General features: G+C 28.4%; 1 protein-coding gene across 2 annotated transcripts; it reads left to right on the top strand.

Moving 5' to 3' along the window:
- The first annotated feature begins 5,310 nt into the window (after positions 1–5,310).
- LOC105647160 (phosphoethanolamine N-methyltransferase) lies at positions 5,311–13,202 on the top strand. Of its 2 annotated transcripts, XM_089724792.1 has the most exons (13): positions 5,311–5,464; positions 5,581–5,640; positions 9,220–9,335; positions 9,436–9,573; positions 9,929–10,066; positions 10,216–10,359; positions 10,790–10,900; positions 10,989–11,130; positions 11,600–11,880; positions 12,237–12,398; positions 12,509–12,562; positions 12,647–12,721; positions 12,825–13,202. In XM_089724792.1, exons 1-13 carry the CDS (start codon positions 5,452–5,454, stop codon positions 12,921–12,923), a joined length of 1,533 nt encoding a protein of 510 aa, XP_089580918.1. In that variant the 5' UTR covers positions 5,311–5,451; the 3' UTR covers positions 12,924–13,202. The 2 variants fall into 2 exon arrangements, with proteins under 2 accessions (XP_089580918.1, XP_089580919.1); XM_089724793.1 differs by lacking the exons at positions 5,311–5,464; positions 5,581–5,640 and adding an exon at positions 8,788–9,043.
- The last annotated feature ends 1,424 nt before the right edge of the window (positions 13,203–14,626 follow it).

Below are 14,626 nucleotides of genomic sequence, written 5' to 3'. Positions count from 1 at the left end.
AATTTCTAGAGGTTTGAATTTCGGATTCAGATTTATAATAGCAATACCAAACCCTGCCATTACCCAAAATAAAATTTTTAGATTTTATCCATATCTTATCCAAATCCAGTTAAACCTAAAATTCGGATTTGGTTGGTTTAGATTGGATGAATACCCATCGGATAGGGTTAATTTTACTGTACATAGTTAAAATGTTTATTTAAATATTAGCTAAATTATTATTAGATTCCTAATTAAGCTAAATATTAAAGTACATAATATTAAAAAATATTTAACTACTAATTTATCCTGAGAATCTTAAAATATAACTTCGTAAGCATTTCAAAATTAGGGTTGGTCTGATAAAGGGCAACTTTCATCTTCACAATAGAAATTCACCAAAGATATGCACATTTACATTTCACCTAAAAATTTGTACAATAATCCTTTTTATAGCCCAATACATAAATTTATCCTTTGACTTGATGTGTCTCATTTTGTGGCCTCAGGGATTCATAATATCTATGACTTTAAAATTCTTTATTACACTCGAAGATATAGCAGGCTAAATAATTAAAAAAGTCACAAATTTTTGTTTTAAAAAGTAGGACATTTATACGCTCATTACCCATTACACTAAATAAATATAATGCATTAATATTTCAAATAAATAAAAAATTATATATCATAAACATAAAATTAAAAAAAATATTTAATTTCTTATTTCAATATAATTGTGTTAAATTCTCAAAATTGTGCCTTTTTTTATGCAGGTCATACCATATATGGATTTTGCTGTTGCATACCTTCGTGAAATGTTTCGCAGGATACTTAGAAAGATACATTTTAACATTGCAACTTTTTCAACATATTTCAATGAGATACAATTTTATAATGAATTTCATGATCATTTTATTATACAATTTTATTATTTTCGAATGATATTATAAAAATATTATTCATCTTTTAATATTACTCTGCGTATCATCCAGATTCTTAACATTAGTTAAAAATAAAAAAATCTTCATTGAGTATGCACATGGCCACGTAAGCAAACGACGAGTGAACTTCAAATGTGAAAGGAAGTGTGAAGAAGAAAATTATGTGTATAGGTGGCACTTTAAAACTAATTTCCTTTTTTTTTTTTTTTTTGTCTTCTTTTCTTATCTCTTTTGTGTATGTGTATGTGGCCATATACTCATATTTCTTCTTTATATATATATATATTTTTTTTTTTTTTTCTTTTCTCATTTAATCATTGTAAGGCTTAAAAACTCCATATTCTTTGAATAAGACACTTAATATTCTTCAATTTTTTATTTATTAGATATGGCTATCTTCTCTTTATTTTCTTTGATTTTAATTAATTTCCTGCATAATTTTTTAGTTGCATGTCCACATAATTGATCTAGCATTGAAATTACCAAAGCCCTCTCCTCCATGTTTCAGTTTGCATTTGATTGATATTTGGATTTAAGCCAAATACAAAATTCTATTGTTTTTACTTGTTTAAAATAGAAAATTAAATCTTTCAAAAAAAAAAAAAAAGAAAATTAAATAAAAAAAATTGCTTTTTGTTTGCGGACAGAATGTAGCATTTAAACACAGCAACAAAATTTAAATAACAGAATTCAAATCCTACAATTTTACTTGTTTTAAGATATAAAAGAGGAAGAGGATATATTCAGGAACTCTAATTGTGAAATTTTTGAAATTTCAATTTATTTGATTCTAGATTTTTAAATTTGGTGTTCTTAAGGAAGATAAGAGGTTATAGAGGTTAATTAGTGGGATCATAGCTGAAAATAAATGTGAGGATAGAAATATATGGTTCATTCTCGGTTTTCTTAATTTAGTTTTTTTATTATCATTTTAAATAATTCTTTCTTTTTTACTCTTTCCGTCCTCCTATATAGACTCACTTCCTTTTTTAGTCTGTTCCAAAATGTAATTCTCTATCCTTTTTTAAAAGATCATTTATTATTTAATTTCTTAATATACCCCTATTTAATTTACATCCATATTCCCAATTGATATCCATTATTTAATATTGTAAAGAAATATTTTGAAAAAAAAAACAAAATAAAAAATATAATTTAACTATATTAATTAGTTATTTTTAATTTATGTAAAAGTCAAACTATGCTTATATATAGAGGATGAAGGGAATATTAATTATAGGAAGGTGAGTATGAAAATGTGGAGGAATTTGGTTTCCTTCCTTTTTTATCTTTATTCGGCAGTTCAAAATACAAAGATAATACGGTCTATTCTTCCATTCAAATTTGGTATATTAAACTCTTTTGTGGATCTCAAATATAAAGATATTGTGGAAATTTTTTTTTTTTATCATCCTATTCGAAAATGAATAAGTTTTTGCATGGAAGATTAATATCTTCTGCTAAGATTATCTCTAGACGTAAAATTTTATTTTTCTATGTGTATTTTTTATTCCAATTGGAATGTAGTCGACTTATATTTATTACTAATGACTTTCCAATTTAAAAAAAAAAAAAAAAAAATTAACATGCCTACTCACCTTCTTGCTCGAGAGTTTAGCTCGCTTTCAAACTTGGAATATAGTTCCATATTGTATTGAGGTTAGTTCGGTTTCTAATTTAATTCAATAAAGTTTCTTCCTTCTTTAAAAAAAATCTGAAGGATGCCTGACGTGTATAAATAAACATTCTATGTGTATTCATTTCATGCCTTTTTTTAATATGATAACGTGTAAAGTTATTAATACAATTACAATGGGATCCTTTTCACCAACATCACCCAAAATCTTAAAAGCTAGCTACCCTTATCAAATAAAAATCAAACTCACAGTTAGGGCAAACAAATCGAAAATCCAAACTGAATCGAGTAATTTAATTTGGTTCGACTGTTAATAGATTAGTTTTGATTTGGATCAATTAGTTATAAATATTATTTGGTTTTTCAATTATGGTGCGGTTAGTTTGAAAAACACTTCAGTTAATCTAAATTAACCAAATTAGTACCTAAGATTCTTTTTTGTCCAAATGTAGCTTTTTTACTCCATATTAAAATAAAACTAAGATTGCAAATTATATTTATATAGTTTTTGTGACATGTGATAATAATATGGTATAACTATTTGAGATCATTGATAAAGAACGTCATGTTTAATTGGTTACTAACTGTAATTTTGTAACTGAAAGTTTAATGAGTGCTTCTTTTAATGTTAATTATATTAATTATTATTTGGATAGTTGGATTAAATATGATTGGCTTTGTAATTTTTGTTTGGACACTTATGACTTGTTGGATTAATTAATTAATTTTATTGTTTATTTTTTTATTCTATACAATTGTCTATAAATTTATAAACATACGTATATAATTGCTTTAAGAGTGCAATCTACAAATGTGGAGATAGGAACACATATATTGAAAAATTTTAGATTTGGATATTTTCTAGTAATTGGTTTAGATTAACCAACTGAAAATACTAATCCGATTATTTAGATGGCTGTGGTTTTTTATAATAAGACCACATATTATTGGGTTCGATTATTTTCGATTTAATATTAAATATGGTTTCGATTGGATAATAGATTTATGAAATTCGGTCACATTCAAATTGAATTATTCGGTCCGAATTGGTTCGGATTAACCGAATACTCATCCCTATTCACAATTAATTATATAGGATAAAATTACTATTTTACTCTTTTTTTTTTTTAAATATTAAAGAGATGATTTTAACCTGAATCTATTACTATATGCACTTATCACTTTTCATACCTTGTGTGCAAATTACTATTTTACTCTAAACTTTGCAATTTGGTTGAGTTTCATTTAATTATTATCTTTGGTGCTAGCAATTGTATTTTCGACTTTTTATCAAAAATAGTAATACTCAAAAATGCACTTAGGTGCATGTATATGATTGCAAAATAATTAAAATGGGGCCCGTGATGTGTTATCTAAACGACACATTCAACTAAAGTACAAAACAATGAGTTTTGCTCATTTTCCCACACATCTTTCCCACATCTAAATCTCCACGTGGCCTTTTGCCATAAAACCCGGGGGGAGGGGGGGGTAATTTTACAAATCAATGGCCTTTTCCCATAAAAAAAAATATATATATACATTTGTTGTATTTTTCTTTGCTTTGTCAGTGGCCCATTTCCACTTCATTATTCAAAACAGCAAACAATATACAATCCTCCTTTTTTTTTTTTTTTTTTTTTAACGTTTCAATAACAGTGGCCTCTCGCCACTTTAAGCAACAACAAAATATATATATATATATATATATTCCTTTGCAATCACAATCACAAATTTATTATATTCTCAAACAATAAAACGAAGTAGTAAACAAATATTTTAATGGTTGTTTTCATAGTATCCTTTTGCAACTTAAAACCAAATTTGTTCACTATAATCAATTATTCCTATATATATATATAATCTGAATCTATGGTATAAAATACCCAAAAAAACCTTATCATAAATACACATAAATCCAAATAAAATTATCCAACAATCTCACGGGAATAAATCATCCTTAAAGTGAAATCAAGCATTACATGTTTTGATACCATTATTAAAAAAAAAAGAATAATCATAGTAATTAAAGAGGAGCAGCGGAATACCTCTTTAGAGAGAAAATCAAATGTTATTGTGATGTTACGCTTGAGATTACAAGCCTGATAGATATTTTTACACCTTCTTGTAGCACGAACAAATAATAAGAAGAGATTCACTCGTCGTTAATGTAAGCGGCTACGAGAGTCGTCCACTAATAATTATACATCCAAAACCTAAGGTATTTTTTGTGGTTACCGAGGTTACTGAGAATAATTGACGTGAAAGGAGATAGTGGCATATTCTCCTCTTTTTAATTAGGGAGTTATCTAAAAAACTAAATTCTAGTATAATCTTAGGATAAATATGCAACTCAATGTGGTTGTAAAATAGGTTTTAGACCCACGAACTAACAACTAGAATAATTAGTATCGTTGATCGAACCTCAAAAACATTTTTTCAATCTTTGAGCACTATAATATATGTAGTATTCTAATTCTAGTCAAAATGTTAGAACACTAGCTTGAATGTTGTTATTGAACAAGGTTGAATACAGTGAGTGATGATGGGATAGGTGGCTGGAGTAGAAATTAAATTCTGGGGATGATATAATTTTGCAAATTTTAAGGGATAAAACTGATTTGTTATTAAGGAAATTATTTAATAATTTTTTTACTAATATTTTCAGATTTTTGTTGGTTAGAGGTAGATCTGTCCAGATATGTCTATTCTAGCACTTAAAAAATAAAAAAGAAAAAGGAATTCATTTCTATAAAAACCCCACTCCTCATGCAACCACTACACAAACTCAGTTCCTCTTGCTAGTTTCAATTTGTGCTTCATAGTTTGCTTTCTTTTTAACATCTGAAGTTCAAAATCCATTCCTCCATTAAAAGTCTGTTTCTTGCTTCTGTAATGGCTACTCAAGGTGAGACTTCTGCTTCTTTCTGTCTGTACATAAATTTTGTCTTTTTTCTCCTTATTCTAGTGAAGGAAAAAGGAAATGGTTCTTTATAAATTTATTTCTTTCCAAATATTTTCTAGGTGAGGAATCATACCCAGATTTGAAAGAATTCAACAATGGAGCTGGATCCTTTCTCAAAGGTATAATTAGAATCTTAATCTTCCTTATTTAGGAATCCCTCAATTTAGTATAAAGGTATGACATAATTAACAGAGGTAAATCTTTTACCGAATAAACTAGGGGGACAAATGGTTAAGGTTTAAGGAAAATTTTAGTAATCCCTTTCGATTAAATGTGACTATGGACCGGTGCTAAAAGAAAAGTACACATGATGGATGTTAAGCGCACCTCGCTAGAAAGCTAAAAATCTTTACGTTCACGTATTACACTTTCTAATTATTAAAAAAAAAAATGTTAGAGACCAAAGAATAATTTAAAGTTTGACTACATTTAAAATTTTAAACTCAGCATTGTTTATATGTATATGGAGACTAGCAATGTCTCAAAAAATATTTATTTATAAATTAGCTAGTTTAGAATTAAGTTTTTGTTTTTTGTTTTTTTTTATATGCTGCAATAAACACTCAAGAGTATTTTTAAATTTGTTTAAGCTCCTATTCGGTAAGAATTTTTCATATAGCTTTTAGCATTTTAATTAAGTTAAAATATTACTTTTATTATTTATATTTCATAATCACCTTTTAATTTTGAGGAAATAAATCTTAATAAATTGGTTTTATTTTTGCCTTTTTTTTCTTTTTTTTAGCAGTATCTAGTTGGCCGCTAATTTTGGTCACAATAGGTACATCTTTTGGACCTATTTGATAAAATTAACAGTTTTGATAGTTGTTAACTGTTTTAGTAATATTTAGTTGTTTGAGTAAGTTGTGAGTAGTTAGTAGCTGATTGAATAATTTTTCATAAAATAATAAAAATTAAACGTTGTAATGATTAATCTTTTATAAAACGTTATTTTAATATTTAAAAATTAATTTAAATATTATATTACTTAACTATAAAAAAAATTTTTGAAGACCGATTATATTTCTATCAAGTAAGATTCGACTGCATCTCCTTTTAAGAACTCGAGGGATTTATATTTAAAATATTAAATTAAAATATTAAAAAAACTTTCAATAGCTACAATATAGTCAAACTTTAAACATTAGAAACTAGATACAATATCTTTCAAAAAAAAAAAAATGCAATTTTATGTGAATAAAATAATTTTATCCTTAGAGCTTATTCAATATGTTTTTATTTTTATTTTTATTTTTATTTTTTTTAGAATAAGGATATTCGATAAGTGAGAATAATTATTATTAGATAAAAAAACAAAATGTGCCTTATAATTATAAAACGCTATATATATATATATATCAATTATTAATCGATGATTCAGTTTAAAAAGTTATGAACTTAAATTGAGGATAATAATATTATTTTTTGTCCTTCCATCTTCCACCCCTTCAAAACTGCGAAGCGTCAGCTGTAATGATTAGGAAACGACAATGACAATGAAAAGGGTTTCCTTTTTAGCTACCAAACAAAAGAAGTAAGGACAGGCGTCACTAATAACTGGTAGAAAATAATTGATGAAATGGGATGTAACTACCGTTAAAATTAATTATTTTAATAACTTATTCTGTCACGTGTTAAATGTTAGCTACCTCCGTCTCTACCTCCATACTTTTTTTTATTTCATCCCTTAAGTTTCATTCCTGACTCCATAGTAGAAACTATCAAATTTCATAAATAATAAAAAATTAAAAATATTATTCAAATTTAAAGACTAAACATTATACGAAAAGCTATTATTATTGATAATTTTTTATGTTAAATAAATAAATTATTATTGTTAAATGGCTATATCATGATGTCTAATAGACTCTTTGAAAATAAAAAATATGTTGAATAATTTCTATTTTTCTTTAAAACATTAAACTAGTAAACAATAACATTAAAAAATATTTTTATTTTTAATTTTCAATTTTTGAGACACGGCAATGCATGTTCATGCATTGAATATGCTCTTGGCCGAGGCCCCTCCCTCCATGCTACAAAAATTAAAAAACAAAACAAGTAAAGACACGCTGCACTGAATGGCCTAAGGATGGACAAAATAACCTAAAATAGGATCTAGGATCATCTGAATCTAAAATAATCGATGGGGTGGGGCCACTTCTTAAGTTTCAACGTGGCAACAGAACATAGGATCCTAAGCTATCCTATCTTGTTTATATTTTTATTAATCACAGAATTGTCAAAATATCGCTGCCCATTCGCTGTTTCACAGAGGGTCATTTTCTTCGGTTGTATTATTACATTAATGGTAAGCCCACGTGATGAGTCTATGTCGATCGAGGAAGGTAAATATTAGGTTGGGTAATAGTCAATATTATTAAACCCGACCCGAATATTTACTCGGTTAAAAAACTATATAAATAAATTATTGATTTAACCGGTGAATCAATAATATAATTAGCAAGTCATAAAATATATATTAATCAAATAATTATAATATAATAAAAAATACTTTAAAAAATTGGTTATATGAATCTATCGATTCAATCATAGGTGAGTTAACTTAATTGAAATTTTCCTTTAAATGATTCAAAGAAATTAGGAAATTTTAAGGCCGGTTCACCAATTTTTCAAATCAAGTCGAATTTAATAATTACAGTAATATTAGATGATGTGACCTATTAAGTGTCAATAAGAAAATAATATTTGATGAAATTTTTGAAGTTTTATTTGATTATATAACGGCTGTTAGCTATTTTAGTGGTTGTTAATTGTTTTATTAATTAATTGATAAGCGATAGATATTAATCTTTAATAATTAACTATTATTTGTACAGTAGTATAAAATAAAAATATTTGATAAAATTAATTATTTGAATAGCTATTAATTATAAATTAATTTAAAAAATTCAATTAAAAATTGTCAAATGTTAAATTTAGAGAAGCAACATTTCATAAAATACTCGCTTGATCTCGGTAAAGCTATTTTGATTATGAATATTAGGTAATTCAATAATATAACACCGTTAAAATTAGTGATACCTGTGGCATTAGCTATTCCAGACAAATCTCTATGTAATTGTTTTTTTTTTTTTTCCCTGGTTGTAGTCCTCTTTTTCAAAAAAAAAAAAAAAAAAAAAAATTGAGGAGCCATTGCCCTTGTTCCTTAAAACTTAAGTATATAAATTTTTGAATAATAAAATCTTGAAGGGCAAAATTGGAGTTTTGCAAACTATAAAACCTCACAAACACAATACCAAGTTAAGGTAAGGTCTCAGAAGAGGTAGAGTCATAGTCGTTCTTGTCGCATTGCAGATTCTTGTGTTTGTAATGCGGCAGAGAGGCAGAGCCTGTAACCGCCGATCCAGAACTTTTTCTAGATCTCGCCTTGCCATTGAGGGTCGTTAACCCACATTCTTTCATTTCCTTTCCCATTCCATTAACTTTCGAAATCTAGAGCTCCCTCCCTTGGACTCGAGATCTCTTTCTCGCTGCATTTAGCAATGGCTGCTCATAATGGTAAAATTAAATCTTTTTGGGTTTTTTTTTTCTAGGTTCTTACAAATGAACGAGAAATAGAATCAGGGTCTGGGTTGCTCGGTGTAGGACTTGAGAGTTATGAACGAATTATTTGTATCAAATGGTTTGACAAGTTTAATCATTTGCATTTTCTTTTTTATTTTATTGTTTGGTAGTTGAAGAGCGTGAAATTCAGAGGAACTACTGGATGGAGCACTCCGTTGATCTGACGGTAGAAGCAATGATGCTTGATTCTAAAGCCTCTGATCTTGACAAGGAAGAACGTCCCGAGGTATTGGAGAAGAACCTGTTTAATTGTTTTATAGTAAAGGCATTATCAATATTGTCTTCTAGGAGCTTTTCAAAGTAATCATTGTTGGGACTCTGTGCAGGTGCTTTCTATGCTCCCATCCTATGAAGGGAAATCAGTTTTGGAATTTGGAGCTGGTATTGGTCGTTTTACTGGAGAAATAGCACAGAATGCTGGGCAGCTTGTTGCTCTGGACTTCATAGATAGTGTGATAAAGAAGGTGACTTTAAATATTGGTGGATTAAATGTAGAAAACATTTTATGTATCTAGTTTTACTAGATTTGTACTTGGAATTCATTAGCTTTTGTAGCTAGTACCTTGTTCCATTTTTAAGTTTAGAGTTTATTTGCAAATGCTAGTAATTTTGTTAGAATTTGGTCCAAGCATAATCAACTCCATAAAATTTATGGAATTCCAAATAAATATCCATTTATATAAAAATTATGAAAATTTAAATTTGCAGCAAAGTTTTATATGATTCATTTATACCTAACAAGTTATTAGTCTCCCTGTATCTTCAGTTTTTTTTACAAAAGTTGGTTCTGAGTCGTATCTATATTTTTCCTTCCTGCAGAATGAAAGCATTAATGGGCATTACAAGAATGTCAAGTTTATATGCGCTGATGTGACATCCCAAGACTTGAAATTTTCTGAAGGATCAGTGGATTTAATATTCTCAAATTGGCTACTTATGTATCTCTCAGATAAAGAGGTGAAAATTCTTGCGTTTTCTTGGCTCATAGTGACTAATTCAAATATTTCTGCTCCCTCTAGCATTATGTTTGGTACTGGCATCTTTAAAGTTCAATAGTGTCTTTTAGTTTTTAATTTTTTTAAAATTACTGTAAACATGGATGGCAGGTAGAGAATCTGGTGGAAAGGATGGTGAAATGGTTAAAGGTTGGTGGTTACATTTTCTTTAGAGAGTCTTGTTTCCATCAATCTGGAGATAGCAAGCGAAAACATAACCCAACCCACTACCGGGAGCCCAGATTTTACACGAAGGTTTGCTTTTTGTTCCTTTTCTTCTGAAACATTTTGTTGATTGAATATTTGAATATGTGTAGTCTAATTATATATAAATGTGGCTTGTCTCTGCTGTCAAGGACAGTGGTATTAAGCAACCTAGAATATGGAAAAGACCAGATTAAATTGATGAGTTGATTTCAAATTTATTTGTAGCTTAGGTTGAAGGGAAAAATAATATTGATAGATAAAACTCTTTTTAAGGTGAAGAAAAAGTTTTCTTGGTGACCGTAGCATTCATAAAAAGATATGCCGATTATGATATATAATGACTTATACAGGGCAAACCTTTGTTTCTCTGATGAGGATTTGTGATGCACATGATGTGAAAGGAAAGATGTATGCTTTCCATGAGAGCAAATTTGTGCAATCAACAACTGTCACTGATTTGTACTGTATTGCATGACAGGTCTTTAAAGAGTGTCATATGCGTGATGATTTTGGAAATTCTTATGAACTCTCTCTTGTTAGTTGCAAATGCATTGGAGCTTATGTCAGAAACAAGAAGAACCAAAATCAGGCAACATAAGTTCAACTATTTGATTTTATTTCTTTGAGGTTTGTTGTGTGAATAGTTTTACTTACATGATGATGCTTGAATGATACAGATATGTTGGCTATGGCAGAAAGTCCGTTCAGAAGATGATAAGGGGTTCCAGCGGTTCTTAGACACTGTTCAGTATAAATATAGTGGCATCATGCGGTATGAGCGTGTCTTTGGACATGGCTTTGTGAGCACAGGAGGATTTGGTATGTCATATGCCCTTTCTAAATTTTTGCTGGAGGAAAATCGGAGGGCTTTTATTTTTTTTATTTTTATGTTTCCACTGTTGCTTGAAGTCCCAAATGTTAGGATGACGAATATCATATTTTGTGACCTGAAAGATAAACACAATATAGACATGGATGCTTGAAAGGAAGTATGGAATGATCATTTTTATGCAGCTTCTAATGGATCTAAAGTATAACATCATCATGTTTTAGATCTTTGCACAAAATACATAGACATATATATATATATATATCTGACCAGAATTTTGAGGTGCTTATTGTATAAACGCACATGAATGGCATATGTTTATTCATGACTGAATGTTGACTAATTTATATATACACATGAAGTATGTGCTAATAGATATGTATAATAATGCATATGCGCTACAAATATCTTGTGGAGTTATACTTGTATTGTTGTGAATGTATCTTTGCCTTTGAACAGAAACAACAAAAGAATTTGTTGCAAGGCTTGATCTTAAGCCTGGGCAGAAAGTCCTAGATGTTGGATGTGGCATTGGGGGAGGTGACTTTTACATGGCTGAGGAATATGATGTGGAAGTTGTTGGCATTGACCTCTCCATCAATATGATTTCTTTTGCTCTGGATCGTGCCATTGGACTCAAATGCGCTGTAGAGTTTGAGCTTGCTGATATCACAAAGAAGACATATCCCAACAACACATTTGATGTTATCTACACCCGTGACACCATGCTGCACATTAAAGTAAGACTTTTCTGATGCATTTATGTAGTACTTTCATTTTGAAATTTCTGAATGTTATAGTAGAGCATGTGGGTTCTAGAGTTTTACCTTAGCAGCACCTGATCCTTTTATCGACAAGAAAGTTGCCATTCTGGGTAGAATTTAGCTCTTCTGGTAGCCTCTTAATATTCAAAGTTTTAGTACTCACCTGGTCTAGGTAAAAAAACATAAACTTACACAGAATCCTTTATCTTTCAAGTGACATATGATAGTTTCTTTAAAATTAGCTGTTTGTAATTGGTCATCGTATCTCAGGCAGCAAATTTACTTTATTCTGATCTTTGGGCTCATTAACTTTATATTTTTGTTAAATTCAGGACAAACCTGCATTGTTTAGATCATTCTACAAATGGTTGAAGCCTGGGGGTAAATTTCTTATAAGTGATTACTGCAAGAGTGCTGGAACTCCATCAGAAGAATTTGCAGAGTACATTAAGCAAAGAGGATATTACCTTCATGAAGTAAAACCATATGTCCAGGTATTTATTCATTTGCAGTATATTGTTATTGCCCGCTGTTGCTTTTTGTGGTGGTTTGGTTAATAATTCCCTCCTGAAAGCAAATTAAAACCTTTCTAAACAATGTGCAGATGCTTACGGATGCTGGTTTTGATGATGTCATTGCAGAGGACAGAACTGATCAGGTTTTCTTCAAACCTTTTATTACTCTTAAAGATGCATATATATACTTTGTTATAAGCAGTCAAAAACTTATACTTGTGCTGCAGTTCAATCGAGTTCTGAAACGGGAATTAGATGCTGTTGAGAAAGAGAAGGATGAATTCATTCATGATTTTTCCGAAGTGCGTGTAGCCCTCGTTTTAGTGGTTTTATCTTATTTGGCTGATTTATCGTTTCAATCACAAACTCATTCTTTGTATGCTTTTGTTCATTGTCTATTCCCAGAAAGACTTCAATGATATAGTTGATGGATGGAAGGCAAAACTGATCAGGAGTTCAGCTGGAGAGCAGCTATGGATTCTGTTCATCGCAAAGAAAAATTAACTCATAATAGGCTTGATTTATAAAGCATTACATAAACGTTATAAACAATGAACCATCCTCAGTCATTATGTGGCTGATGTTTGAATAAGTTATTGTAGCATTTTCATTTCGTGTCTTGAATAAAATATCCTTGCCTTGTTCTGGAATAGGATCTTGGTAGAGTTTACTTCCTAGGTTTGATTGTGATTGGATTCAATCCTTGTAAGGTTTGTGATTATGATTGTATTTGGATCTTAAGACATTGTTGATATGAAAATATTATGGTTTCTGATATGAAAATCTTGCACTTTTAACACCTGATTTGTAGAGACTTTTCCACATTTTTCTCTGCTGCTGATGCGTAAATAGTTTCTAAGTTACTGATCTTTTTGCAAATCATTACATATCATTATCATTGTACATATATAAAAGAGAAATATGAAGGTTTTGCAATATATTGAAGTGGCATTTCCTTAGAAAAATGAAACTCCTAACATTTTAGCATTTCTATTTATCTTGATTGAGAAATTTTTCAATATTTATCCTTTTTTATAATTTTTTTTTTCTGTCTCCCATTTATTGTTTAATTATGATTTGCTTTTCAATCTTATGAGTTTTAAATTAAATTATGGTTCAATTATTTTGAGTACAGTTTTATAAGTTTTAAAAATTTAAGAACAAAAGTTGAATTACTTAAAATCAAACTTAAATAAATCAACAACTTGAATTGAATTAAAATGAATAAAACTAACAGCAATAAAAGAATAAAAGATTATGCTTCTATTTTACCATTTTATGCAAATTTTTTTATTCTTATATATAATTAAAATTCTTTTAATTTGTATAAGAATAAAAGATTCTTCACATTTAAGAACCTAATAATATCTAGATATTCTAACTATTTTATCTCAATTATGATAGGGATAAAAAAGTTTAATAAGAATGCAGTTATGATATGATTCAATCATTTAATTTGCTAAGTGCCTTTAACTTCTGAAAAAAAATTTTGATAACTTAATTAACAAACATGTCTAACATCTTAAATAAAAAAAATGTATACTATACATTAGCACAAAGCGCTGGAGACCACCTAATCAAATTATAAAACTTTTCATTTTCTTTATTCAATAATTAATAATCATAAAATAAATTTATTTCATTAATAAAAAAACCCTTTATTTTCTTTCTTTTGCAATAATTAATGATCTAAATAATAAATTTTTGTAATAAGAATAGAACACTAATTAATTTTTCAATAACTAATAACCACACTATAAATTGATATCACACAAATTCTTATTTTCTTTTTTTATGTTCAATATATTTTTAGATAGCGATAAAAATTTATACCTTGACGAAAGACACGTATGATTAACTATTCTTGAAATTTATTTCTTTTTTTATTCAGATCATTTTATGGTATGAGTAATTATTTTAATTTTAAAAAGTAATGTTTATATTTATTTTTTTAAGTTTAGCTAAGAGAGTGAGTTTATTATTTTTAATTTGTTAGTGTGGAATTCTTTTATCACTTTTGAATATATAGGATTAATAGTTTTTATTATCATAGTCAAAGAATAAAAAAAAAGGTAATTGACAAATATTATCTTTTCATCATATTAATTTACTTACATTTTTCAATCAAAATATAATTTGTATCAATTATTTATAATTGTTAATCCGCACGATGTACGGACGTACAACTAGTTTATATATATTTAAGT

This window comes from Jatropha curcas, chromosome 8, assembly GCF_041381405.1.
Source record: "Jatropha curcas cultivar XTBG-Jc1 chromosome 8, XTBG_Jcur_1.0, whole genome shotgun sequence".
NCBI classification, from domain to species: Eukaryota; Viridiplantae; Streptophyta; class Magnoliopsida; order Malpighiales; family Euphorbiaceae; genus Jatropha; species Jatropha curcas.
The sequence above is the reverse complement of the archived record's forward strand: the minus strand, read 5'-3'. Positions and strand labels throughout refer to the sequence as shown.

Coding starts and splice junctions, on each gene's coding strand:
- LOC105647160 (XM_089724792.1), top strand. Junction 9,574..9,928: donor TAGATAGTGTGATAAAGAAG/GTGACTTTAAAT, acceptor TCCTTCCTGCAG/AATGAAAGCATTAATGGGCA. Junction 10,901..10,988: donor ACAAGAAGAACCAAAATCAG/GCAACATAAGTT, acceptor TGAATGATACAG/ATATGTTGGCTATGGCAGAA.